Source organism: Siphateles boraxobius, unplaced genomic scaffold (assembly GCF_051911475.1).
Source record: "Siphateles boraxobius isolate OS27281-9 unplaced genomic scaffold, OSU_SipBor_1 19, whole genome shotgun sequence".
Taxonomy (NCBI): domain Eukaryota; kingdom Metazoa; phylum Chordata; class Actinopteri; order Cypriniformes; family Leuciscidae; genus Siphateles; species Siphateles boraxobius.
In genome coordinates this window covers 21,832,985-21,859,656 of record NW_027508799.1, presented here as the reverse complement: position 1 = coordinate 21,859,656, position 26,672 = coordinate 21,832,985, and the positions used below count along the sequence as shown (strand labels likewise).

The window sequence follows — 26,672 nt, the reverse complement described above, 5'->3', positions numbered from 1 at the left end:
ACAATAGTGTATGTAGGTATAAGGTGACAAATTGGAAGTAACAATTAACTTTGGTACTTACAAAGTTCATTAACAACTTTGTGTTTTAAATTTGACTTAACATTGTATTTCGTCCATATTAATTGAGAAAAATTATGTACAGTGAAAGTACCAGAATTTTTTTTTCTCAGTTTAAGCATTGTTGTTACTGTTTTGCCATTGTAACAGTTTGGTGACATTTAGAGGCACATTAAAAAAAACACTATAGTGACTATACCATGTTGTAAATAGTCAAAGAAATCACCACATCCCTCAAAACCAGTCAGACAACGAGGCACTTTGCTCATTTTTATTCATCAGATTTAAATACAATGACAGGGTCTACCTCAGAAAGAAACAAATTCATACACTGTTTCCATATGGCGGCAAGAGCAGGAAAAGAAATGATGACCGTTGAGTAAATCTCACAGGGAAGAAGCCCAGAGACGCTTGTAAAAGTGCTGGCAGGGGTTCTTTTGCCACAGAGAAAGAGAAAACACACGTCCTACACAAATGCCCAGAAATGTCACTGAACACTCAGATCACATCAGAGAGAGACAAAAATACGTTCAGTCAGTTCACTTGGTTAGTTTCGATCTACCTTCAAAATATCCATATATATCCCATATATAGAATCTCATGATTAAGGAGGCATTTTCTCAGCAAGCTTTTGAGTTCATGGTTGCTCTGTGCATCCCCCTCATTTCTTTAAAAATCTTGCCCCAAAATATAGAAATCTGATTGGGCAGATCAGGTTTGCTATGATGGGGTTTAACAGCTGGTGATTGGCTAAAAATGTACATGTACAAGATGTTTGGCTATCATGTCAAAATTTAAGATTAAGGTAAATAAATTGGTCCTACTTAAAGCAGCTACAGGTAGCTTTATCTGTAGCCTACTTGCTTTAAAAAAAGAAGAAAAGAAAATGATAAGAAACAAAGTCCTTGGGCAGAAGAGAGGATATGCACAGAGTAAAAAAACAAAATAAAAAAAATAAAAAAAAACAGACAGAGGCAAATGTTCATCGTTAGAAAAAAAAGAGCATTCTGATTTTTGAGTTTTTTTTTCATGATTTTTGTTTTCTCTGCAAATGTATCCCGTCTTCCACAAGGTCTTTGGGACAATGACTTAGCGGCGGTACCCGAACTCATCTGCGTCGTCATCGCGGAAATCTCCATAACGCCAAATGTTGAGCTGCAAATAAAAGTCAAAATTTTTACAAAAATTCATGAAACACGAGTTAAAAACATATCTTTAACTGTACATGTCATTGTGGAATTGAAATACTCAGTACGTAAATCTCATAATTACATGTGTAATTTAATTCAGATTTCAAATGCAGTTTGGACACTTTAATTGTGGCGTCGCTAAAGTTAGGTTGTGACTAAATAGTTTCCAACTGCAATCGTGCATATACGGGAATTCTAGAGACCGCATATTGAAAAGAACGCATAAGGAAAACTAACCCTCAAATCAACAGATCTTTGCTGTTTTTTAAACGGGCTTCTTCTGCACCAGTGGACACGTAGCGTTAAGGAATTGTGTTAAAAAAAAATTGTTGAAAGGGAAAATAAACTTTTGAAACCCACCCTAAATCCTAAATAACATTAATAAGCAGAAAAATTAGGCTTTCAAGTCACTTGACAGCACTGATCCACCATCATTAAATCCTGATAAGCATTTGTGCTCATGTATCTGAGACTGAGGCACAGATGGCCAGCATGTAGACATGATCATTAAAACACGAGCTGGTCTGTAACATCATCACACCTCAGTAATAACGAGGCGAATGTCGTTTACGTCGTCTTTAACTCCAGTCCCTTCACATCCAGTCACGCGTGAAGGCTTTACATCCAACAAATGTCATCGCCGCCCTTCTATTTCACATCGGTTTTGAAACATAACCCGGTGAAATGTTTAATTTACGTGATGGTGGATGGTTTCGGCTTCAGAGATTCTTAGTGACGACGGGAAATCATTTTGTATGTAATACAGGTTTTATCTTTTTTCTCCATTTCTGTGGTCGATGGGTGTGCTGCGGCTGTTAACTCGGAGAGAATCACAGCTAATTAATGCCTATGATAATTAGCGCCGTCGTTAGAAGGGACATCATCATCAAGCTCTTGGCTTGGCATGGTTCTCTCTTCTGCTTGAGTCTTGTTAAACAAGGCCGTCGGCCTGTCATACGGAGCGATGTTTGAGCCAAAAGACTGTTTGATGTGAACCATGCTGTAGTTATAGGTTATGCTACAGCTAACAAATGCATTCATTTAAAATCCTTCACGTGTTAAAATAATTTAATGCAAACACAGAGCATCTACAATGCCGCAACACCTGTAACCCTGGTAGGTGGAAATGAATATTCTTCTAACCAGATTCCACTTCTCTGCTTGCGATAAGATCATTTCAAGTTGCTAAACTCTTGGAAAGTTTTTAGTCCAATGATCCAGTAAATGACTTCATTCAAACAATCAGTTCAAAACATTGCTTATGTAAAGAGACTAGAGACTCACGTTGAGTTTTCAGTGAATTATTCATTCCAGTGTGTGTTTCAGTTTAAAACACGATCTGTGCCCATATTCTTTGATTGTTTCTGAAGAGCGCGAGCCGTGTGTGTGAAATCTCCATCGCAACTTGACTTGTCCATAATGTAAACAAGCTCTTTGCTGTTGCAACGTACACATACTATATACACTGTGAATTCGGAAAAGTTTTCTGTAATGTTTAAATGGTGAGCATACATTTATAAAATTATATTTATTATAACAATTACATTTTTAAAATGTATGAATTATGGATTCATATCATTTGGTATTTTGTTGTTCTTTCACAAAGTGTCCTTTTTTTTTGGAAAGACACCTAAATTTACCTTTTAAAAAAAGCTTGCAGAAAATACAGTTTTGTGAGAATCACCCTTCAATCTAAGGGTTTACTTTGCTGGATATAGCAAATGATGACAAAATTATAAACAAGAAAAATAGTGTATGCTTAATTTTACGAGATTACATTTTTTTTTATAGCTATTGAGCCCCAATATATATAGAATGCTGTGATTGACCAATCAGAATCAAGCATTTCAGAGCAATGTAATAAAGATGATCTTACCCTGGCACTCTTGGCAGATTCCTGGCCATTCAGATATTCAGTCACCTATGACAAAAAAAAAAAAGAGAGGTGCATTTAGGCCTACTGTTGTCCTAACTCCTTTAACATATCATTGAACATCTTAAACATTAGATAAATGACACGCATTACGTTATGGAGGACAGAGATTGTTTTCCAAGATTGATGCTGTGCTGAGTCTACATCAGTCAATCACAGTAAGTGCATCTTGTTTAGAAGATGTTTTAACAGGCCCTCATCTTGTTGAGCTGTTCTCTGATCATAAGGGTAGCTTTCAGAACCATGTTCTTGTAGAGTATGTATTCAATAATAAGTGAAAGTGTGGGTGGTTATAGCCACTAGACGGCCTGTGTCTCAAGCTCTTTCTTTTCCTGCGGCCCACAAAGAGCTGCATCACAGGCACAGGCCTGCACAACCCTCAACATATTGACCATTTCTGTCATAGCAAGGATTGAGGCATAGATGAGTCAGAAAGTGGGGATTGTCCTCGTTTCCAGTAACATTACAAAGCTGGAAAGGTAGTACCAGGTAAGGATGAGATCACAGCAGAGGATTTAATGCACAAAGATGGCAGACGTTAAAAAGTGTAATGTTTGCTCTTTTGGTGGTGTGTTTGTGTGTAGGGACTGTTAGTATTTAGAGGGGGTTATTTGGCTGGCTGAAGAGCTGGTGATTCTTCAGTGCTTTAGGACACACGTGAAGAGACTGCGAGGTACATCTGGACAGCAGAGAAAAGTGCAGCTAACGCAGCCTGCATCCATCAAGCGTTCGACGCCCCATGACATGCAACACAGCACCTCACGTGCCACACTCACACACGCCATCAGCAGTTTTACACAGCAAAGGGGCCAAGAGTCTTGTGCTGCTTCAAAGATGCTAACATAAGACCATAATGTTTTCGTGTACTATTTTCCAAGTTTTCTGAAGCCATTACATATAGTTTAATGTGAGGTACAGATTAAATCATTAAATTAATCTTTATATTACAATACTTTTGCGCAATGGCAGTTTATTGATAGCCTTAGTTGTTCTGTCCAATCTATCATATATTGCTGCTTCATTAAAAAGTTTAAAATTTTAAAAGAAATGTCTTTTAATTAAATAGTATATATTTTGTCTCTATATTGTTTTACAAAGTAAGGAAAATAATGTTTAAGTCAAGCTTTGATGCCTTTAACAAAAGAACAATGACAGTCTCTTCCCCACAGTGAGGCATACAGATAAAGTTTATTAATTTGGCACTGTTTTTTTAATTATCATTTGAGTTTTGGATCGGATCGGTACTCGGTATCGGCCAATACTGAGTCCCAGGTATCGGAATCGGAGGCAAAAAAGCCGGATCGTGCCACCCCTAATTAGTATTATCTCAATGCATATTGTATTTTGTGGTAGTAGGGGTGTACAATATGATTGATTGCGTACACATCATTTTGTTTGTATTTGAACATTTTAGTGCAATAAGCTGCGAAAAGGGAAAAGAGAACGTGATAATTAAAGATCAATCATGTCTGCACTTTTTTTCATACATGCATGCTTTATTGCTCTAATGCGGCAATAACTTACAGTATACCAGCCTAAATCATCATCATAACAATACACACATTTTCCACTTGTGAGTTACTTGTGTTAGTCCTCACTTTTATGGGTTCAGGTGGTTGTTTTATCAATCTGCAGACTGCAACCGAGTCTCTCGGCATGAAATGATGGGACAGTGATCATATTTTGTGGTGTTCTTCGAAACACTCTATAATACCCCAGTAATACAGGCAGCCTGAAAATCAAAGCGTCCACAGACACAGCCGCACAGCATTCGAAGAGAACAGTTTGGACTTTGATCATCTCACTACAGAGATTAAACAACAGAAAGACACTGGAGCTGAAATGGCTTCTCTGTCCCAGATCAAGCCTGTGTTCAATCCACAGGGCACAGGAATGAAATGGGGTTTTTAGGCAGCGATGCGTGTCATTCAGCATGTGTCCCGGCCCGTTTGTGTGGCTGAGTGTGTATTTGATACTGGAGGAGCAGAAAATTCCCCATTGTAAGCGCAGCTAACTTTTACTGCTTAATGGGTAATAGAGCTGTCAGGAGCAAGGCATGATGGGATATGGCTGGACATGGGGTGGCCAATAAGTGCGTGATTGCAAACCAACTTAAGTTGAGCTGAAATAATCGTTTGTATTTAGCCGTTTTAGTTTATGTTCCGTCATGAGTGCTACATTTTTTATTATGGCATATCAAGTTAAAAATAATCTATCTTAAGTCATCCCTGCACTCCATCTAACATTTATGAGTGCAAGATGATTTGATCATCATCAAATCTTAAGAAATATGTCCGACTGGATTCCTTAAGACCAATCAGTTGAAAACATTAACGAAATTTTAAAGGAATAAAACAGGAAAGGAACAGAAATGTAAACCACTATTTTAAACCTCACACAACTTTCCATAAACTGCTAAAAAGCTCACAGGACAATTTCATCACAGAACAACCGTAATAAAAATACTACACCTCCCTTGGGCTTTATCATCTGGACTGTACAACTCAATATCACCAGAATATGACGGAGAGGGAGAGAGTGATTTCCCATTCTTGGAATCTGTCCTCTGCATTTAACCCACCAAAGTTAGCTGAGATCATAACATTTCCAGAAGGTCCATTATATGCCAACAACAGCAAGACCTTCAAACTCTTTCTGAAATCACAAGTCTAGAGTTAAACCAATACTGAACGCTTCAGGAGAATCTCACAGAACAAAACTCCAATAACAGTGTATTCTATGACTGTAACCTTAATTAGTATGTGAGCTTGTAATTAGCTTGTAAAACTAATGAACATTAAAAGGCACCAGCGTCACTGATGGTATGCTACAGTAAGCTTACGCTTAGCGCTTATGTAGCTGGTTTGATGTAAACCCGCCTCTTGCTTTCAATCGCATGCCCTCTGATAACATACAGACATCTCATCTAGCATGCCAGGTTGAGGAAGAAAACCAGAGAAGGAGAGACAGCCTGACACACAAATAAGAAAGAGCAGTGTTTGACAAACAGAGAGAGGGAAGTGACACATCGATTTCAGCTATCGATCCTGAGAACTGATGAAGCTCATGCACACTTATCGGAAGGCGTGTGTTATCCGCGCGCAGGGGCAGAGAAAGAGAACCAGGGGGGGTGGGGGGCTTATCTGACACTCTCTCCTACTCTCTCTCCGTCATACAGACGTTCCCAATATCTGACTCCTACTTTCACGTTAAAGATTTTCTTTCCCTCTCTCGTTTGCCTTGTACGGAGATTCAAGGACGCATTCCACACTAGACCGTAGTGAATGTGACGGACTGACTGACGTATGGACGTATGGTCTGGGGACTTCAGCAAAGTAAAGATTTGCTGATAGCAGGAAGTCAGGTGTCAAGCAGATACCCTTCAGAAGCAGAGAGGACATAGGGAGAAATGATCACAGAGCACTGTGTTTAAAGAGGAATAGAATATCAAAAGAAAGACGATGGGGAGTCACAGGAGTATTAAGAAGGTAGTGTAAATAATCGCTGTATATTAACAGCATTTTAAATCACAGCTCATTTAACGAAGGAATGAAAGGTTTGATTCACTGCTTTGTCTTTAATTCTGAAGATTATGATTTATCACACCGCATTCACCGACATGCAAATACATGGAAATTTTCAAACTACATCCTCCAGCACACAGTGTGCTACACTGGAGGCCAAACCTGCAGCAGAAAAAAGATGGGGAAGGAGAGAGAGAAGGACAGAGGAAGAGAGTGTGCGTGAGTGGGAGAGATAATGAATGAGAAACTGAATGAAGGAGAGAGTGAGATGAGAGAACTTTTATGAAAAAACCAAGGGTGAAAGCAAGTACAGACGACAAGTGGCATGGCGCCACCACACTATACTGAAGTGCCATTGCTGTCCTAAAAGATGACTGTCTAGCTTAGAGGATGTGCCCACTATGTGGATTCAACTGCTGATGGATGCTTATTACACATGAATAAACAGTCAAGTCTGTTTTAACAAAGAAAAAGTGAAGATGCTTTTGTTTTTGAAAAATAAAAGGTTCCAATCTTGAGATTATAAAACACTTCACTAAAGGTAAGGAGTGTAATTTCTGAGCCACTAACATAGAACGAAATGGCAAAAATAATGATCTGTTTTTTTAACACTATCTGCCATTGGTCATTCAAACAGATGCTGTGTTACGCTCGTCAGGATGCTTTATACTTTTCAGGAGAAAATCAAACTACAATTGTCTTATAGCTGGCTATGATAAGCGAATGCATTTACTTTACCCACTTCACCTTGGCACATCTTAATAAAACTACTGGTTATTTATGCATTTCTTCTGACATACTGTATTGTTGAACTAAAGCATGCGTGTACAGTAGTTGAGGTACAGTACACATGCCTGAGCACTGGTGTTTCATAACTGTGTGAGTGTGAAAGTAGCAGAAGTGTCTGCCACTGAAGTCAGACAGCTCAGCTCTATACGAGCACCTCAAACAACCTGTTAGTACAATAAAAAAATAAAGCGCGAGGGAGTGAGAGGAGGGGACGAGTGAACTAGAACAGCAGTGTTCCTATGGGAACAGGGAAACGGGGGAAGTAAGCACGTCAGAGTCAACAAACCCCTACCTAAGACTCAAGTTCATAAGGCAGACTGCTAAGAACAAACCTGTATGGTTTGATTCAAGAGCAATAACAAAAAAATAACGTCAGGGTGGCACAAGGTTAAAGGATAAATACAGGTGATCAATGAACGGGTTCAAATGTCTCTAAATTCAAACGGTTCAAACAGAAGAGTTTGTAAGCTTTTAAGTCTTATCAACAAGGGCTATAAGATAAAACAGCTACTGAATGAAATTTGAAAAGTGAAATAAATAAACTAGGGCTGCATGATGAATTAGCTAAAATCAAAATTGCGATATGGCTTAGTGCGATTATTAAATCACAAAGGCTGCGATTTAAATAAATGAACAGTATACAATTAGTATTGTAATTTTACAGTTGTACTATATTATTGCCAGGTTTTATTTTACAGTGAAATCCAGTCCTAGAAGAAAGCACAGCAAATCTGAAGCTTTTCAAACAAGAAATCAAACAAAACAGCATTGTAATCAGAAAAATCTGATTTGAATTTTCGTGCAGCTCTAGAATGAATCAAATGGCTGAAAGTAAAAACAGTGTTAAAATAAAAAGTCCTCTAAGGTCCTGGGTGAGCAGCGATGTGTTTGTATACACTGACACAATGTCACAAATGAATGCAGTAAGTTTTAAAGAGCTAGACTGATAAAGAGAGGATAACAAGGGGAGAACGAATGGTCAGTGCTTCATAATAATACAAAATGGCTGCCGTCAGAGGCCCTGCTGTGAAACAGCGAGGTGCATTTCAGGGCACATAGATTATGCTATAACCCAGACCAAGCTAATGCTGCCTCCGCCTAAAACTAGCTGACCAGTGGGTTCTTGCTTACTATTTGGGTTTTTGTATTTAGATCTACTTACCATTTTATGGAGGTGCTTCTCTTTCCGTACGTCCACCATGACTAGGCCTTCTTTCACCAGACCCAGACCCACGTCATCTTTAGAGTCAGCGAACTGCAGCGTGACGTGTGGGCAGACGGGTCCACTGTACTCCACATTCAGCAGACACTGTATGTTATGAATGTCCCTGACCAGACTGTCCACAGCGTCGGTCCGAGCGTCTTCCTGTGGGTGGGGTCATTATAAGAGCATGTCACATATCCATGTGTCCCAAACCTGCTTTCATTTCTACAAACTGCCCTCAACACACACACTTGCACTTACACGCACTACTACACAAGCTATTGACAGACACTCCAAGGTCCTCAAGTGTGCTTTGAGCCAATCAGACTCCATCGTTCAAACTCGCCAGCTCCAGAGTTGCTCATTCATCACACTTACACACAAAAACAGACACAAGCACACACAAGCACTACGATAATGATAAATGTAGATTTGCACAAAAAAAAAGGATCAAAATTCCTCCACACCAACACAATGTTTCGCAAATTTTCGACGCATGAGGTGAGATACAGATCTGATCTTTCGCGCTCATTCACACACACACACACAGACACACACAGAGTTTGCTCTTGTGAGCCAACCCAGTCTCCATGGCAACCTCAGAGCATGTTCCCCTTGGGGGGAGTTATGGTGGGGGTACGAGATACAGAGGCCATCCAGAACGAGAGAAAGAGACAGAGATAGAGATAGAGAGAGAGAGAACAATGTGCCTACCTCAAAGATCACAAAACAACAGCAGTATTAATAGGGGAGGTGGCATGCCACACCTACACACACAAACACACACCTACACACATAAACAGACCTGCTGAAAAGCGTTCTCTCGTATGCATTTCGTCACACAATTTAATAACATGTTACTAGCATAAAGGCTTGATTTGGGATATTACCACTCTAGGGTACTGCTTGCTACAAAGAACACACTAAATACGACCTACTTTAAAAGTGCTAATATGTTTCATCAAAGTCCCTTTTAAGGAAAGTCTGTTCAGTCGACAACAATTATGCTCAAAAAGCATTAAAAAAAGCTTATTTTTCAGGCTAGACCAGCCAGTGCGCATGTGCAGTCTTAAGCGCGAGTCTCAGTTTTTTATAGGAACAGGAGCTGCAGTGACGCAATGACTTTACCAATCAGTGATTGGCTTTTTTGCTCAGAAGGCGGGACCATATTCCGCCATATTGCACGTTGCAGTACAATCCCATTTATTATTATCCCATTCTCCCATTTATAGTTTTTAAGTAATAGGAGTGAACCGTCTTTCTATCTGTAGTCTTTGGCTACATTTTTTAGAAGTCACATGACCTCATTACATGCATATTTAATTCAGCAAGTATTGAGACAATTATTTTGATTCATTTGATTATTAATAAATAAATTATATAAATATACATATAAATGTTGCAATCCCTCAGTATACTCCCTATACTATACATTTATATACATATAACATTTATTTTTAGATTAATTTATTAACAAGCTTTAAAAATACATAGTGTACTTCTGGTTTATTTTGCATTGTGAAATATAAAACCCTACATAGTCTAGCGTTGTATGGCTATTCCATGCAGAAATTTTGCATACTTTGCCGAAATGGTCAGTTGTACGGTAGTACACCATTCCAAACATCCAAAACCGCTAAACTAGCATGATGTGACTCTAGCTTGTGCGTGCATGCTCTACGTGGACCTGTTTGAAGGCCACGGTGTATGATCAATCACACTGGAGTGTGCGTATAGACATTTTTGTGCGGTAACTTACATCCTGTGGGACCTGAATATAGGCAAATGCGTACTCTGTAGCCTGTGGAGGAAGTGTACGCGTGCTGAAGGCTGGAGGAAGCGCTGCAAGACGTGTGGAGGATAAGATCTCTCTCTGAAACGACAAGAGAGAGAGACTGTCACATTGTTGTGTTATAAAACAGACTTCATACCTCTTTCATACACCAACTGCCTGTACCAAGGTCCTCATTAAATGGAGGAGGTGTGAGTACAGCACAGCAGATAAAAGCAAAGTCAAGGATAACGCTCCACTCCTCCACATGCCACACTCAAAGCCAGCAACACAATATGAGAGAGACACACTCTCTCTCTACTGGGTCGCAGTTGAGCGCTGTGGTCATGTGTCTTCAGTACAGAACATGTGAACACAGCAGGCTAAAGAGGCTGCTAAGCACAGAGATGCCGCAAAGGCTCATTTCAGCTTCGAGAATAAGAGCGAGACTAAAAGAGGGACAAACAGACAGAAGACAGATGAAAGTACAAAGAAAAAAGACTGGCTTGTTCTGTATGTGGGGTTATACAGCAATATCTAGGAGGATGAGCAGCAGAAACACATACATCATTAACAAGGCGGAGCTAGAAGTATTTGAGCAAATAATTTAAGATCTGCTACTATGTTTTGTTACTACATTGTCAGATTATTATATGAAATCTGAATCATAACAAGAAAGGCATTTATTAAGCCATAGACATTTGATGGGGCATTAAAAGATCCGTCCTTTTAGACACTGTGTCCAGGGAATCAGAGTGATTGAGCAGAGGTGGATAAACAATGATATCAGATTGCACAGAGGGTTAAGATATACAGAATAAAGAGCAAGTGTGCAAAGAGAAAAGAGAGGTAGACCGTCTGTGAGAAGAAAAAGGAAGGCACAGGGAATATAGAGATGAGAGAGAAGGCCTGTTGTGTGGGAAATGTTTAATCACATGACCACCTGCATCTTTTCTCTTGTGCTGGCCTGGAGCTTTCTGCCCTGGGCAAATAAACAGCATAGCATGCTGGGTACTGTATTCTTAAAGCCCCTTTCAAACATACTAACACCATTTCCTTGCAAAAACACATGTATTCTGCATGTTAGCCATTTGACTGATGGATTCAGTGCTGGCTTTTGAAAGCACATTCAGTATTTTAAATACAGTTCAGAACATTCATCAGTCAGCATGTTTTTTCTCCACTCAGGAGATGCTGCGCTACATCCAGATTATGAATCAACCTTCATGCAAGCTGATACTCACGTTTCCATAGTCGATGTAGAACACGTGAACCTTTGCTGGATTTTCAACTCGCTCAATGCGTGCTCTGTACCTACAGAAAGAAAGAGAGAGATAGAGAATGGGTCAATTTCACTCACTGATCAGAGGAGAAGCACTGGACAACTTGATGTGGAACTTCTAAACAGAACATGTTTGCCAACAAATGACAATTTGATACCCACGTTTCCACTGACTTTCTGGATCCAAACTGCTTTTTCTTCAATGAAACGACTGAAAGGGGCTAAACTACATGACACCAATTTACCAGCACTTTGTTTATGTAAAAGGGGAGTATAAGTGATCTGAAAACACCCCACTTTGGAAAGAGAAAAATACTAGTTTTGTGCCCCTAACTGTACAGTACAGGCAGATCTTTTATCGGTCAGAGAGAATTGATCTTGTATTCTCTGAAAGCGCAAGAAGCCTCTCATATTCATAAAAAGCAGTTCAAAGCTCTATGTGACACCTCCAACAAAAGATCTTTGTTCTTTGTCAAAAGTCAATGAAGAGTTTCCATTCTCATATAATCAAACAGACACTCCGACCCACTCGAGACCCCCTGCCCACTCCAAACCATCTATTTATGCTAAATCGCCTCAATCATCCCAAAACCACCGCCTGATCCAGGGACCCATGCTAAAAAAAGAAGTACAAAAAATCTTTCTGCTGGCTGCAGACTGATTTGTCTCCTCCCTGCCTGCGTATAACAGACTTATAAAGAGAAAGTGCCTGTTAGCAACAAACATAACATGCTAAGAAAAAAAAAACATTGGGGAATCCACATCTGAGGCACTTAACAGAAAAGAAACCAAATTCTAGGAATATTTTTGGGTTGAGTTCAAATGAGATTTTAAAAGAGCAAGACGACATCAACAAAAACACCAGCAGATGCTTGAATAATGGGTCGACCCAACTGAGGATGCAGTCTGTTCACAGTCTACAAGGGGACAATAGAAGCTTCCAGACTCTCTAATGGAAAAAGAACTCAAAGCAGTCCAAGGTCCTGCAATCTAGGGCAGATTATACTCATAACCAACAGATGGCTAACTATAAAATGATTTCAACAATGAATATGAGGTTAAAGTGATCCCTGCTAATACAGTTTGCTGAAAAATTATGCCTTTCTGCTTATCTTTATTCACCAAAGTTATCTTCCTTCAAACTAAGGATGTGCAGTTATTGATGCATCTAATTTTATCCCAATATTAAAGATTTTTTCCTTTAATTTGTTTATTGTTTTGTAATGCAATTTGACATCTTATATAATCATTTCCATCATCCAATGCATGCTTAGTTAACCATTAAAATCAACAAAAAAGTAGTAGAACTGCCAAATATAATCTTTAGCAAATCTCAAAACAAATTTTTCTATCATTACTTTTTAAATGACTACATATTTTAGATATATTTTATATTGCCCATTTATTGGTTATTAGCCATAACAAAAATAATTTATCCACAAAACTGCACAATTTTATTATAAGTACATTCCTACTTGAAACATCAAATAACCTGCACACACTTGCCACATAAGCAAAAGGAATCTTTACCTCTCAAAATCAGACAAGAACATCCTGCACAGCAGCTCTGACAAATATTTTATTACATTTACTTATTAAAAGAAATTAATAAATGAAAAGGTCTTTGGTTTAAACCAGGAAATTCAGCTTTTATAGCAGACACCATTAGGAGACTTTTTTTTGGCTCTCACCATTCTCCGTCAGCAAACTTTGCGATGCAAAAATCCCCTCTGCGTGGGGCAAAGGATCCTTCCACCGGAGGCTGGGCGGCAATCTCTCCTCGCATGCTCTCCATCAGGTTCTCCAGTTTAGTTCCTGCAGACATGAGGACGACAAAAAGGTGAACAAACCTTGTGCAAACCATCACACTTCTCAGGAAAATCTGGAAACTTCAGGCTTGCATGACTTGATTTGGCTCCACGTTCAAAAGACCAAGAATCAGCATGATAAAGTGATTGTATGATTTATGACATAACGAGCCAATTTGATGAGGAATTGACTCATTATCCTGCGTGTAACTGGCCTCTGCTTACATCGTTTCTCCAACAATGGAGCCCTGATAGCCCTGGAGAGGAAGAGCATAATATCCTTGTTTAGCCAAACGGCAAATACTAAATTACATTCACTTGTTGACAACCAACATCCATTGAGTTTTTGCTGGGCCTGGGGTCTGTTGCAAATACGGAAATAATATTGGATTAAGACCCACAAATCCTCACCGCTCTAGCGCACCAGAGCCCGCTTAAGGGGGGACGTGTGACCCAAGCATGCTCTCAAATCAACCAAAGGCGAGTAAGGTTAATATCAAAATGGCTTGAAAGGCCTTTTTAATGAGAACATCCACTACAAATACTTAGTTTTTACAGCCAGACTCTTGCAGCTGTTCATTCATTTCTCTCAACAACAGAGCAATCAGTATAATCGCTGAGGTGTGGGGTTTGCTGGGGTACGGATATGTGACAAAGTGGCCCCACAGTCAGGCATGAATAATATTTTAAGAGCGCAAAGTGGAGAGAGAGAGAAAAAAAAATAAAGAAAGAGCGAGAGCGGTAATTTGCGACAAACACCAAACAGTCCTCCAGGAAAGCTGTTAAAATAAGCCAACTAATGGGCCTGTCTTAAGCTGCTCGTTTTCACCCCCCTCTGACGTCACTGGGGTCATTATGAAAAAGGTTTTCTAGCATCAGATTGTTTGCATGCATTAAATCAAAAGACGAGAATAACGAGGGGAGAAAAGGCGTTTAAAACATGTACTGTAAATCTACATTTAAGCAGCCTTAAGCCTGCATGCGGCTAATTAGCATGATGCCAACTCAAACAGAGCGACGTTATCGTGTGAACGTATGTTTGTGTACGGGGGGGTTGATAATGGCAGATTTCCAAAGAGGTGCGGCTTAAATGCTCTATTTTATTGGCTAACCCACCAGCATCCAGCCTGCTAAACGGTTAATTAGCACATATGGGAAGACACGTGCACACACATATACACACACAAACCTCTCAGCTGATCCTCGCACAGTAGAGATATTAGCTGCATTTTGAGAAGACAGCAGTTTTTGAGAAGCAAAGGGGGTGGGGGGGTTGGGGGGGGGGGGCGTGAGAACGTAGCTGTGTGACTGTGGGTAGAGTAGCGTGTCAGATGACAGCTGAATGTGTAGCCTTGATTTATTAAACTAATTTAAAAAGTTTTGCATTTTCTTCCCAGGCAGCAGGGCAGCGAGAGTGTTTCTCCCCGGCTTCGTTCATCCATGCCCCACTTCCAGCCCTGCGAGAGCACGCTAAATAATAAATAAGGAGGGGGGTGTCCTCCGTACGCGTTATAAAGGTTTAATGGAGGCAGCTCGTTTAACCCAATTAATCCAAGAGGCACTCAATTAGAACGCATGGACCGGGCAGAGAAAAAGTCTATTATAGACGATGGGTGCTAATTAAAATTAATGCACTGGCTTATAATACATGTCAAAGAATACAAAACTCACTCCCCAAACACTGTTGAAGGAATCGAAAATGGTTCCAGATGTCAAATTTCATTCTTTATCAGGTTACAAAACATAACTAATGATGTTTGATGATGTCACTCTTGGAAGGTGGCAAATATGATATGAAAATGCGGAAGGTTTTTAGTGAATAACTGATTAATGTTTGTTCAAACTATTATTTGGCTTCAAAAGACTCAAATTCACCTTTTGCATTTTATTAAAGAAAAAACCCCACTGTTGTCAAAAACAACAACAATCCAATCAACTGCCAATGGACAATATCAAGTCCCGTTCCAATTTTTAATTCTTCAAGACGCAAATTCACTCGGATAAACTTCACAATAGAGAAGGAAAGATGATCGCAATTTGCGTTTCATGCTGACTTTAAGGTACGTTTGGTTCGATTAAAACAAACTGTTGCGATTGTTCTGTTAGTTCGGTTCATTTGATTACGTATGAACACTGCCATCCGAAAAGCGGGTCTCGGTCTGCTTCCAGACGAACGTGACTAATGGAAACACCATAGTACTTAGATATATACCATGGTACATGATGTAGCATGGTATTTATTCACATGAGGTATTTACTTCAGAGAACATGTTACAATGTTGGGGAAAAAACACTAATACCATTGTACATTCTATGTTAATCAGAAACTTAATAGAACTCTTGGGGAGACTTTGTCAACTTAAAAATGAAGTAATGTTAATTTGTGTTTTTGATCTATAAGCACGCTAACAAGACCTGCAGTGGTCCATATGGTGCAGGTTCAGATGTTCAGCTCTGCTTACGTTCCCTGTATGCTTCATTACATCCTCCTTGGCTGATATACTGGAGGATATAATGAAGGATTCAGCTTTAATTACGGTGGGGTCGTGTTCTCTAGCGCCAACTGTAAATCTGTAACACCCCCCTGACTGTGTGTGTGTGAGAGAGAGTTTTCAGTGCAGCGTGCTTTGCACACAGCTAGCTCGCGGGCAGTGTGTAATGTTAATTAGCACAAGCTGAACGTGTCTACGGATTTGGACTCACCTCCTGCTCTGATGAGGAACGAGTGAGCGTTAGAGAGGACATGAGGTGGGAGCTCACAGATGAGCCTGAGAAAGTCAACTATGAGATGAAACAGTTTTTATACAGATAACAGTGAACAGGACCGTCAAGGACTCTTAGCTAATGTAAATGTTTAATCTCCAAAGTCAAAGGTTCTCTGCATGAAAAAATGCCTCTCTCTTACACACCAGGGTTGAGAATGAGAAAAGATTTGCATTTTAAAATTACTTCTCATTTAAGACATATTTCACAATTTACATACACTCCAAAGTAACATAAATTGCATTCAAGGACATTACATTTCATTAGGGGATGGGCATTTTTGTCAATTTCTCTTTTCGTTCTCGTCTCAAAAAATGAGTACTCTAGTACTCAGATGGGCGGGGCAGGTGCGGGGAGCGGGGCGTGTCCATTATGAAAATTAAACTATTTTAAGACTGCTGCATGTCTATGAAAACATGAATGTATGACTAGAAAACTTAATGCAACATGCATGTCCTGGGGTATATATATATGCCACTCTGAAGTTGTGTTTTTCTGAAGTCTTGATGTACATGCACATCTTGTCCATCCCTGCTATCAACAAAGGAATAATAACAATCTCAAACATGTCACCATGGCCTATCTTAGTTGACTGAACTACATTAACCTTCACATTTCCATTTTCACTATTTTATTTGAATCACTGTAATAGTCACTTGTTTGGCAGATGAAAGACTCACAGGTTAAGCTGTGAATATTTACAAGAAAGTATTAAAAATGCGAGAATCCTGGTTCGTTTTAAAGGTCTCCATCTCACTTACTCTATCTGTGGATGATTCACTCTTTCCATATGACACAGTCTTGACATTACAAGCTATGAGGGATCAGCACTGCTTTTACACATGGCATAGCTGCAAAAGCCCTATAAATAACCACACATGTGTTTGTTTGCATTGGAAAGATAATTCTACCGTAATAGCATCCAGTGGGTCTAACATTTCCACGCCTACCTCACGTTACCCACAATGCAACCAAGAGGGATCAACCTCTCACTCTGAGCTTTTTACAATATTTGAAAACAACAGCTGTAGAAAGAGAGGAATCCACAGAGAGAAAGGTCGATGCCACAGAGATAGAGCATTTCAATAAATATCATGTTCATTGGTTCTCTGCATCCCATAATTAATTGTGTTTGCTAAAGCGAGATTCACTATTATTATGGCTCATATTCAGGGTTAGAGCTCCCACGTTGTTTATGCCACATTCTTATGGCTTGATAAGAGGTGTGCTATTATTTGTCTGAGTGATTAGACTTAAAATTTTCACCTGGCAGATGAAATGGATAGAAAACAAATCCCATTGACTAAGATTGATATCTGTAGATATCAATATGCCATATATACAGACAACATGGACTTTGACTTAAGCAACCACCTAGCAACACCCTAAGAAGCACCCAAGCAATAACAATGTACTAAAAAGCACTCGAACACCTCAGCAACTTCACAGAAATGCCCTCACAAATCCTTCTTAAAATGTATTTATGTGCTGCTATGGCAGTAGCTGAGAGCAAATCACATGCAAATGCACAGAGAAGAATGATTAGACCTAATATCAACGTTATTGAGATATTATTCCATCAAACGATTCCCAGAGGGAACAAGACTAAATAAATGAGACAATACTAATACTGGTGTTTCCAAATCACCACATTAAACAGAAATTCACCCATAATTCCCATGCATAAATACTGCATGTTGAATCTAACTGCATGAATCTAACAAAATCTGCAAACAACCCCAACTCAAGAAAAAAGTGCCATTATATTTTAGATTATTAAAGGAATTGTTCACTTAAAAATGAAAATGTCATCATTTACACACCCTCAAGTTGTGTCAAGTTTCTTTCTTCTGCTGATCACAAAAGACAACATTTTAAAGAATTTTGGTAACCAGACAGTTGGAAGTCAATGGGGACCATCAACTGTTTGATTGTAGTTGATTGTAAACAGTTGACGACTATTGTAACATTTTCCTCTCAAATTCTCAATAATGTTCAAAGATAATCTCAGTGTCATTACTGTACTGAGAAAAATAAAACAAACAACAACAGTAAAAATACTGTATTACAATCAATTACTTTTGAGAATAACTGAAATAACAAACTAAAAAAAAACTGAAAAAAAATTAAATAAATAAAATTCCAGGCACATTATCACGATAATTATCACGATTACGTGGAAATTGTATTTAATTTTTATGAAATTGTTTAATTAAAAAAATCTTAATGGTCCTAAAAATGTTAATTTTTAAATTAATAATAAATTATGTAATAACCAAATATGACACAGTGTATGGCAGTAAAAAAAAAATAGGTAGTGGTAGCGTAATCAACTTAATTGTTTAATTTGACCACAAGTATAAGGAACGCCACCCACGGAGAGATGCATCTAAAGAAAGAAACAAGCACACACACACACTCGCCAATGATCACCCCTCTTCTCAAAGCCATTTGCAGTAACGTCTTTATCTCTTTCAAACAGTGATGTTCATTCTCTCTTTTCCTTCCTCTCCAGGTAAAAGCGGCAGCCCACGCCGAGCTTAAGGACAAAGCCACATTTCACACTGACACCGGGGCGGCACGTGGTGACGTGGGCTGGCCCACCTGTCCACTCGTCTCATTAAACATTCATTGGCGGGTGGACGGGGTCCGTTCTGCAAGGATGAGGGTAGTATTAAAAGAATTTCACCTCCCCTCCTGGCGCTCGTGATTGACTCTGAGCGGGAGACGGTGCGGACGAGCCCCGGTGGGGGAGGGAATGAGGAGAAAGGCAGATAGAACGACCTCAACGAGAAAAGATTCTGCACACTGCACATCTACAGGCTCCTCCAGCTGCTTATAGCATTACATTAGAAAAAACAAACAGAGGCAGAGAGACTAAAAGCCTCTGTTCAGCGGTGGGGCGAGAGAAACACGACAAACGCATGTACTTACACACGGACGCAGATAAAGAGGGATATAGACAAAACAATCCTAAGGTCGTGCAAAATGTGCCCCGTTTTGGTGTACAGACGGGCACAGTGGTTTCACAGCAATCAGCGCCGGTGCTAAATTACAGCTTTTGTGAAGAAAGGGCAGTGGCAGCATCTGCGGCCTTTTGCTCCCGTCGCGCAAGCTGTGGGTGAGACCCTGACTCTGTGCTTTGATTGCAAGTTTACAAATATACCTATAAACCTCTGCAGTGCTCCAGGCTTGGAAGCGTGCAAAACACCTTTTTGGTTTCTGCCTTTTTTAAAGTGGACATGGTAAAGAGGCCATTTTGGTTCAATAATGCTTTATAAAGCCAAAAGACTGAGAAAACCTGGCTTTGAATGCAGTATTATCGTAAAAGACAACAAAATACTTTTTTTTTGTGTGTGAAAATATTAATGCAAAGAAATTTACTTCATTTTTTGGGAGCTAAACTGATTATTTTTTCTTCTGATTTTCAGGTGTGCGTCAACACTAAGGTCAATTATACAAAAAAACAAATACAATTAGTAAATATTAAATTTAATAATAATAATAATAATAATACAAAGACATTTATTATTGTATAAAATACATTTCCTAATGAGCATTATTGCAATCAATCAAAATCAGGAACATTACAGACAATTACCTAAAGCCTCTTCTAAATCTACAGAGCAGGGTTTATCCCTGACAAACAGGAGATGCTCAGACTTGAGTGCTAATCAAGAGTGCTTTACACTGCGGCTCACACCTCCACGCCTACAGAATCCCCTCCAGCGCTGAAATCAATACATAGTACCAGCGTTCACCCCCCTTAATTAAATCAATATCAAAGCATCGTTTCCAGTCACTCCACTTGTGAAGCGCAACCAATGAAAACAGAGGATGGCTTTGCAGAGGACCAACAGTAAGGTAATAAATGGAACCAGAAAGTGGTGGATGTTTCTGGGAACAGCGGGTACAAATTAAGGTGAGACCGAAAAAAAAAAATACTTTCCCCCTTGCTAAGCAAGAGGGCTGGACCTCATTAGGTGTAAAACAGCTGTTGCATGTAGGGGTAAGTGTTGGTGGATGTGTATAAACTGGAACCTGGTAAGGGAACCACTCCAGTCATTAAGCTCTGTGCCAGAGACGGCCTCCCTACCCTCACCAGCCAAACTAATACAACCACTGCCCAAGACACTCATGAACCAGAATTATCAAACAGATGTACAGTATCACACAGTCTCTGCTGGTTACAGGCAAGGATTTAACCAAAAGAAGACTGCTGGGATGGTAAAAAAAAGTAAAAGGACAATAAAAAAAAAACATGCAAAACTATGTGTTAAACAGCAATACAAAAATAAATAAATAAACTTGTTAATATTTTAACATTTTGGAAAGTCTACCAAACTATTTTAATATCTGTAGCGTCTGGACCAATCAGACACAATTATTCATTATATTTAATCTTTCAATATTTAGTATTTAACAACTTCTTGTTGCAAATTCTATATATAATAGAGCTGCACGATTATGACAAAAATCATAATTGCCGATTATTCCCTTGAAATTGTAATTGCGATTATTAATTACGATTATTACAATTTACATTGAATATATATATATAGGCGTATTATAATACATGTTTACACAAAAATTGTTAACACACACACAAGTACTGTCCCCCTTTACTTAACATACACATAAATTGTAAGAATGACTAATAGTAAAGACTACTATTATATAAACATTAGGACTATGCTAAAGCAATTAAATAGCAGTCCCAAACTAGTTTTTGTTAATACAATGTTGATATGAGCCACCACAGTAATTTAAAAATATAAAAAAAATAACACAGTGAAAATAAAGTGGCATTTTGGGGTTATGGAAACGACAGTTACCATGGTGAATACACAATACTAACAAGAACTGTTAATGAAACAGCTCCTGGTGAATAGAATGAAAATCATACCAGCATGCAAATCCTTCTCAGCTAACACGTGATTTATTGGTATTTTACTTTTATTTTGTGACTTACTAATTTACATTCTAACGACATTGCTCGTAGTTTCTTTTGCACTTTATACAGTGAAGCGATACACAGCGCGCACTCTTCAATTGCAAGCGCAAATGCGGCGGTGTGCGCTGTGTATCTTAGTCTCATTATTTGATACTTTAAGTATTCCTACCCCTTTAAAGGGGCATTCGGCAACTATTTCAACTTAATAAAACCGTTTAGAAATCATTTGGATGGTTTAATAACCTGTTCTGGTGAGAATGGTGACTTTCCCCGCTCCCGCCAGTGTTCCTAGGCTGAAAACCACCTTGCAACATGCGGATTAACGTCCCGGTAAGTTGGAAATAGGAAGTCTCGTGAGAAGCGAGAACGAGCGAGAAACACAAACTGCTTTACGGCAATTCGACATAAACGTGTATAAACGCCCTCAATGTGTATGATGTATTACCCAGCTCGGTAGACATAGCTCCACACGATAAAGTTGGCCAGCTCCGATAATAACAAATGCACATGAGCAGCGGTAGAAAGGGGGAGGAGGGTGCGAAGATATAGAATCTATTGATATAGAAATCAGCGAAGAAATAGCTAGAGTTGCCGAATGCCCATTTAAAAGAAGGGTTTTAGAACTAAGAAACTGGTGGTTTGCTCAAGAGTGTTGATCTGCTGAATTTCAAACAATGCTATAACTTCTCGCTTTTCTGTATTCTTCTTCAGCTCTCTTTCCATTGCTAAACTGTATGCAGGCATGTATGCATGTTAGATTAGTCTAAGTGTTTAGTCAAATTAATAAAGTCTTGCTCGTGACACATGTAAAGTTGTTTGTGGTTAATGCTCATATACTGTAGTCCCTAATCATGCAGATTTTGGCTACATGCCCTGAGTAGTACTGTACAGTAAGGACATTTACATTTTTTTAGAATTAATAATTAATTAATACTGAGCATTCACTTGACAGTTTAGTTATTGTTTTCTTAATTCTGCCACATCAAGTTAATTCTATTAACTAATTCAAATACTTAATTATAACAAGTTGTAATTATTCATATTTTTCTAGAGCTAATTTGCTGCAGGCATGAAGTAATATAAAATACAATTAAATACTATATACATTACAAAAAATTAAGGTTTAAATTTAAGGCAGAGAAAAGTTTTGTTTTTGTTTTTAAATATCTGAGAAATAAAATAAAAAAACAGTTACATTCCCTTGTATTTTCCAGTTTCGTCATGACAGATCCACACATTATCAGGTCCAGAGCACAGAATAAAGACAGGAGACAAACCTAACATACATAATTATACTCACTGCAAACTGACAATTATACTCCCAAATATCTACACAGTGACAAACCCATCTCTGTTATGAATTAGTTTCCACCAGCTGAAGACAAACAACAGCTAATGCGTCTGTTGTAGACGTGCATGCTGACGCTAATGCCGAATCGAATCAGTCAGTGCAGGTAACAAAGTGTTTATTACTTTACTGAGGTTTCAGTTACACAACTACATAGCACCCCCACCCTAGAGAGAAATTACACGCGGCCTCTGGAGATACACACAAACGTTCCTTTGCCCAAGGAATTCCATTTCACTACTTATCCCACACTTTGAGTAATTAAATCTAACTAATTAAAGAACACAGAGAAAAGGAAAAGAACTGATAGAGACAGAAAGAGACAGCGTGCGCAGCAGGGCAAGCTTTTCCCTTCTCCGCATGGGGTGCTGGAAACCGGAGATGTTATCAGGGCGATTTGTGGGTGTTTAGAGTCTTTTAAATGAAGTCGTGAGCTGACATCAACACAGCGTCAAGCCATGCATTAACCGCAGACTGCGCAGTGCTCATAAGAGATGGCAGCTTCAGCCCTGTGATACCACAAAATCAATCAGAGCTGTTTATTTTCAGTCAACACCACTCTGGAACAGCCTGAGTTTCATTCGCAGGGAAAACATAACTATGCAGAGGTTGCAGCAGACGTGTTCAGATTTTTGATCAAAACTTGGATGTGATATACTATTTACACTGAAATAAAGACAGAGTCTACATGTGATCTGATTGAATTTCAGTCATTTCAGAATTTTAGATTACACATGCTGTAATCCACCACACTTCCCTCTAGAGATGGTTTGAAGTTGCCAGAAAACATGGATTGAGAGTTGAGCTGCAGGAAATAGCTGTGCATGTATTGGCTTAGACTACCAGTTCCATGATCACAAAGGGGATCTGTGAAATGAATCTGTAAAAACAACTGCAAAGAAACTGAAACTCGGCGGCCACTTTGGCAATGAGCAACTATTATCTGCCTATCAAATGCTGAAAAGACCAAAATGTCCTCTTCACACTGGCTTTGGTGCCAAGAAGCAAAAAATTCCTCTAATCGAAGACATCATTTACTGACTATAGAAAATTTATTTTGAGAATAAGGTCATCTTAAGAATGTGATTCCTGTTTTCCTTTTTAAAGCTTAAGTGTGTAGTGTTAAAGTGCCACAGAGCTTAGGTTCTTTTACAGTGGCTATATATATATATATATATATACATACATATATACACACACACACACACCACGCTTAATTCACACACTTGCATGATCCCCTGACTTCATCTTTTCATTTTATTAGAATTTTTATAAAAATTCAAATGATGTGAAATGCTTCTTTCAGCAAGACCACAATTAAGGAAGAAAGTGGAATTATTAGATGCAAAATTTGTAGATATAAAAAGTTATGTCATAATCAAAAGGCTTGTCTTCAAAGTGTTTATGAAAATCGTGTCCTGCCCTGTTAAAATTTCCCTCTCTTTCTGAAGTTGCTGTGAGAAACCGGTAATGAAATTGCAAAGCGACTAGCTTGTAGGTTTTTATAGGGCTCTGCTTTGAAGTGCTCTACAAGGGATGAGACCTCCTCAACGCAGTTTGGAGAGAGTGTGAGAAAGGGAAGGAATGACTTTCAGCTGAAAATAACAATCTTGTTTCTCTCTCTCTCTCTCTCTCTCTCTCTCTCTCTCTCTCTCTCTCTCTCTCTCTCTCTCTCTCTCTCTCTCTCTCTCTAACTCCAATCGTCTCAGTGGAAAACATTGGCCAATTAAACAAAGGAAAAGATCCACACTTGCTGGTTCATCTGACAAAAAACAAGCCCATAAAAACAAAAGAGCAACAACAAAAAAGCCAAAACAGTGCAAAGCTGCAAACATACTGCATATTCAGCTCAGCGTTTTTCCTTCTTATCTTCTCGCACTACTTCCTCGCCTATTTCCTGTTTTCTATCTCACGTCTCCCTTCATTTTTGCACTACATTCGGTGTGACCTGCTTTTATCCTGAAGCTAACCAGATAACCTGAATAATTACCTCACAAAGAACAGAGTGAGTGTGTGTGTGAGACTTGCTGCTGGTATTCATTTGGTGTGATGGTTACTAGACATGGCACAGCAGTCTTCGTTTCCTTTCAGGGCAACCCACAGGGGTTAAAGGTCATCTGAGGAACTAAAGTGATAAATAGACAGGGGTCCAGAACCTCACTATTTTCTCTAACGTTTCCCCTTAGTTTGTTTTTAAACCTGTAAAACAGGTTTTGACACTTGCAGTTTTCTGAGATGGAGTTATTTGAAGCCAAATCGCACACTAAAAGCAATAGGATTGTAATGCTACTGGCAATGCCAGCCACAGATTTATTATAAATTCATGCAAATTAATTAATTTGCGAATTAAGACACATTAAGAGACCATGAAAGTCAATTTTATGGTTCTGCCAGTGAAGTTTGCCACTGGAACATGTCGAGACCCTAATTATGAAACCCATACTGTTGTTTGTTGCTTAATTAAAATCTTTTTACTGGTTCTAGTGTGTATGTGTGTGTGTGTGTGTGTGTGTGTGTGTGTGTGTGTGTGTGTGTGTGTGTGTGTGTGTGTGTGAGAGAGAGAGAGAGAGAGAGAGAGAGAGAGAGAGAGAGAGAGAGAGAGAGAGAGAGAGAGAGAGAGAGAGAGAGAGAGAGAGAGAGAGAGAGAGAGAGAGAGAGAGAGAGAAGGTACAAGTGGGTGATTATGAGTGAATATAAACAAAAGAGGGATGAAAAGCATTTGTTCACTAAAACAGCTCCTTGAATCACAGGATGGTTGGTCCCATCATGGACTAGGTCACTACCAAGGGCGATTTAAATGTCATGTTTAATGACTAGTTGCTATCACACTGAACAGAAAGATCACTCAGGGCATTAAGAAGGCAATAAACACAACCTGCAATGTTACCTAACTGGAGTTTGTTGGAGCGGCTACATTTAATAATCTTCATATCTGGAGTCTGAAAAACGCCCTTCAGATATGTTGTCATATTCATGCCTGGTTGAATATGGAGTTGGATTAGTTGCCTATTAGTGTAAAACCCTGAGAGTTTGTCATCTAAACATAACAAAGGAAGCCAATTTAAATGATGTGATTCATAAGGCTTTTTGCTGCTGACACTGTTTAATCCAAGTAGAACGCTATCCATTAACATTTTCATTCACTATTGCAAAAGTATGTGACTTGCATTCTGGCATCTTTGCTCTTGGCACAGATGTTTTTTCCCCTTTCTTTAAGCCAATCACCTGAGCCGTAAAAGTCATGTGGCTAATCACTCCAGAGCCACAGGACAACTAAATTACAGATACTGTCTGACGGAAGCACCACATGAATGTATACAGACGCAAATCCTTCACTTAGCGACTAAGTTTGGGCCATGACATGAAGATGGGGAAAGATATAATAAAATAAATGACATTCTTAAACATACATATACACATATACATGCACACACACATACATGCATACACATATATATATATATATACACATACATATACACATATATATATATATATATATATATATATATATATATATATATATATATATATATATATATATATATATATATATATACATATATATATATGTGTGTGTTCCTGCATTGGTTTTAGAAATGAGGACAGCACTCACCGGTTTCCACGTCCTGTGCATAGAAGTGCATTCCATCTGTGATCTCAGTGACATACACAGATCTGTATTTTGCCACACGTTCTTTCTCCTCCGTGAGCGGAGCTACCTCTTCTTTTGGTTTCTCTTCGTAATTGGCCCAGAGCTGTTGATAAATACACATTTTCCGCAGTTTAAAACAGGATCTAAAAATAACCAATGCACCACAGTCTTATAATTAACATGCTTTGCAACCCATACATTATGAAGTAAATGGGGTTAATTTTGATTTCATGTTCACTTAAACCTATTAACACCTCTGACTGAACCAGATCTGAGTGGTTTCATCTGTTGGCATCAGTGTGAACGCTGCATTTGTTGATAATCCGTTCACATGATGGGTTGGTAACATATTTACCAATCCATGACAAGGTCACAATGACCTCTGCACTTCACG

At 38.9% G+C, this 26,672-nt stretch overlaps 1 protein-coding gene across 1 annotated transcript in view; it reads right to left on the bottom strand.

The window, feature by feature from the left end:
• Positions 1–314: 314 nt before the first annotated feature.
• The window catches only part of snd1 (staphylococcal nuclease and tudor domain containing 1), a 167,285-nt gene continuing 140,927 nt past the window's right edge, over positions 315–26,672 (bottom strand). Inside the window, exons 18-24 of the mRNA XM_077234280.1 lie at positions 26,240–26,381; positions 13,442–13,565; positions 11,713–11,782; positions 10,457–10,570; positions 8,656–8,859; positions 3,124–3,168; positions 315–1,212 (exon numbers count right to left, since the gene is read on the bottom strand). Of these exons, the coding sequence (XP_077090395.1) occupies positions 1,147–1,212; positions 3,124–3,168; positions 8,656–8,859; positions 10,457–10,570; positions 11,713–11,782; positions 13,442–13,565; positions 26,240–26,381 (765 nt within the window). The 3' untranslated portion in view covers positions 315–1,146. The remainder of the gene's footprint in view (positions 1,213–3,123; positions 3,169–8,655; positions 8,860–10,456; positions 10,571–11,712; positions 11,783–13,441; positions 13,566–26,239; positions 26,382–26,672) is intronic.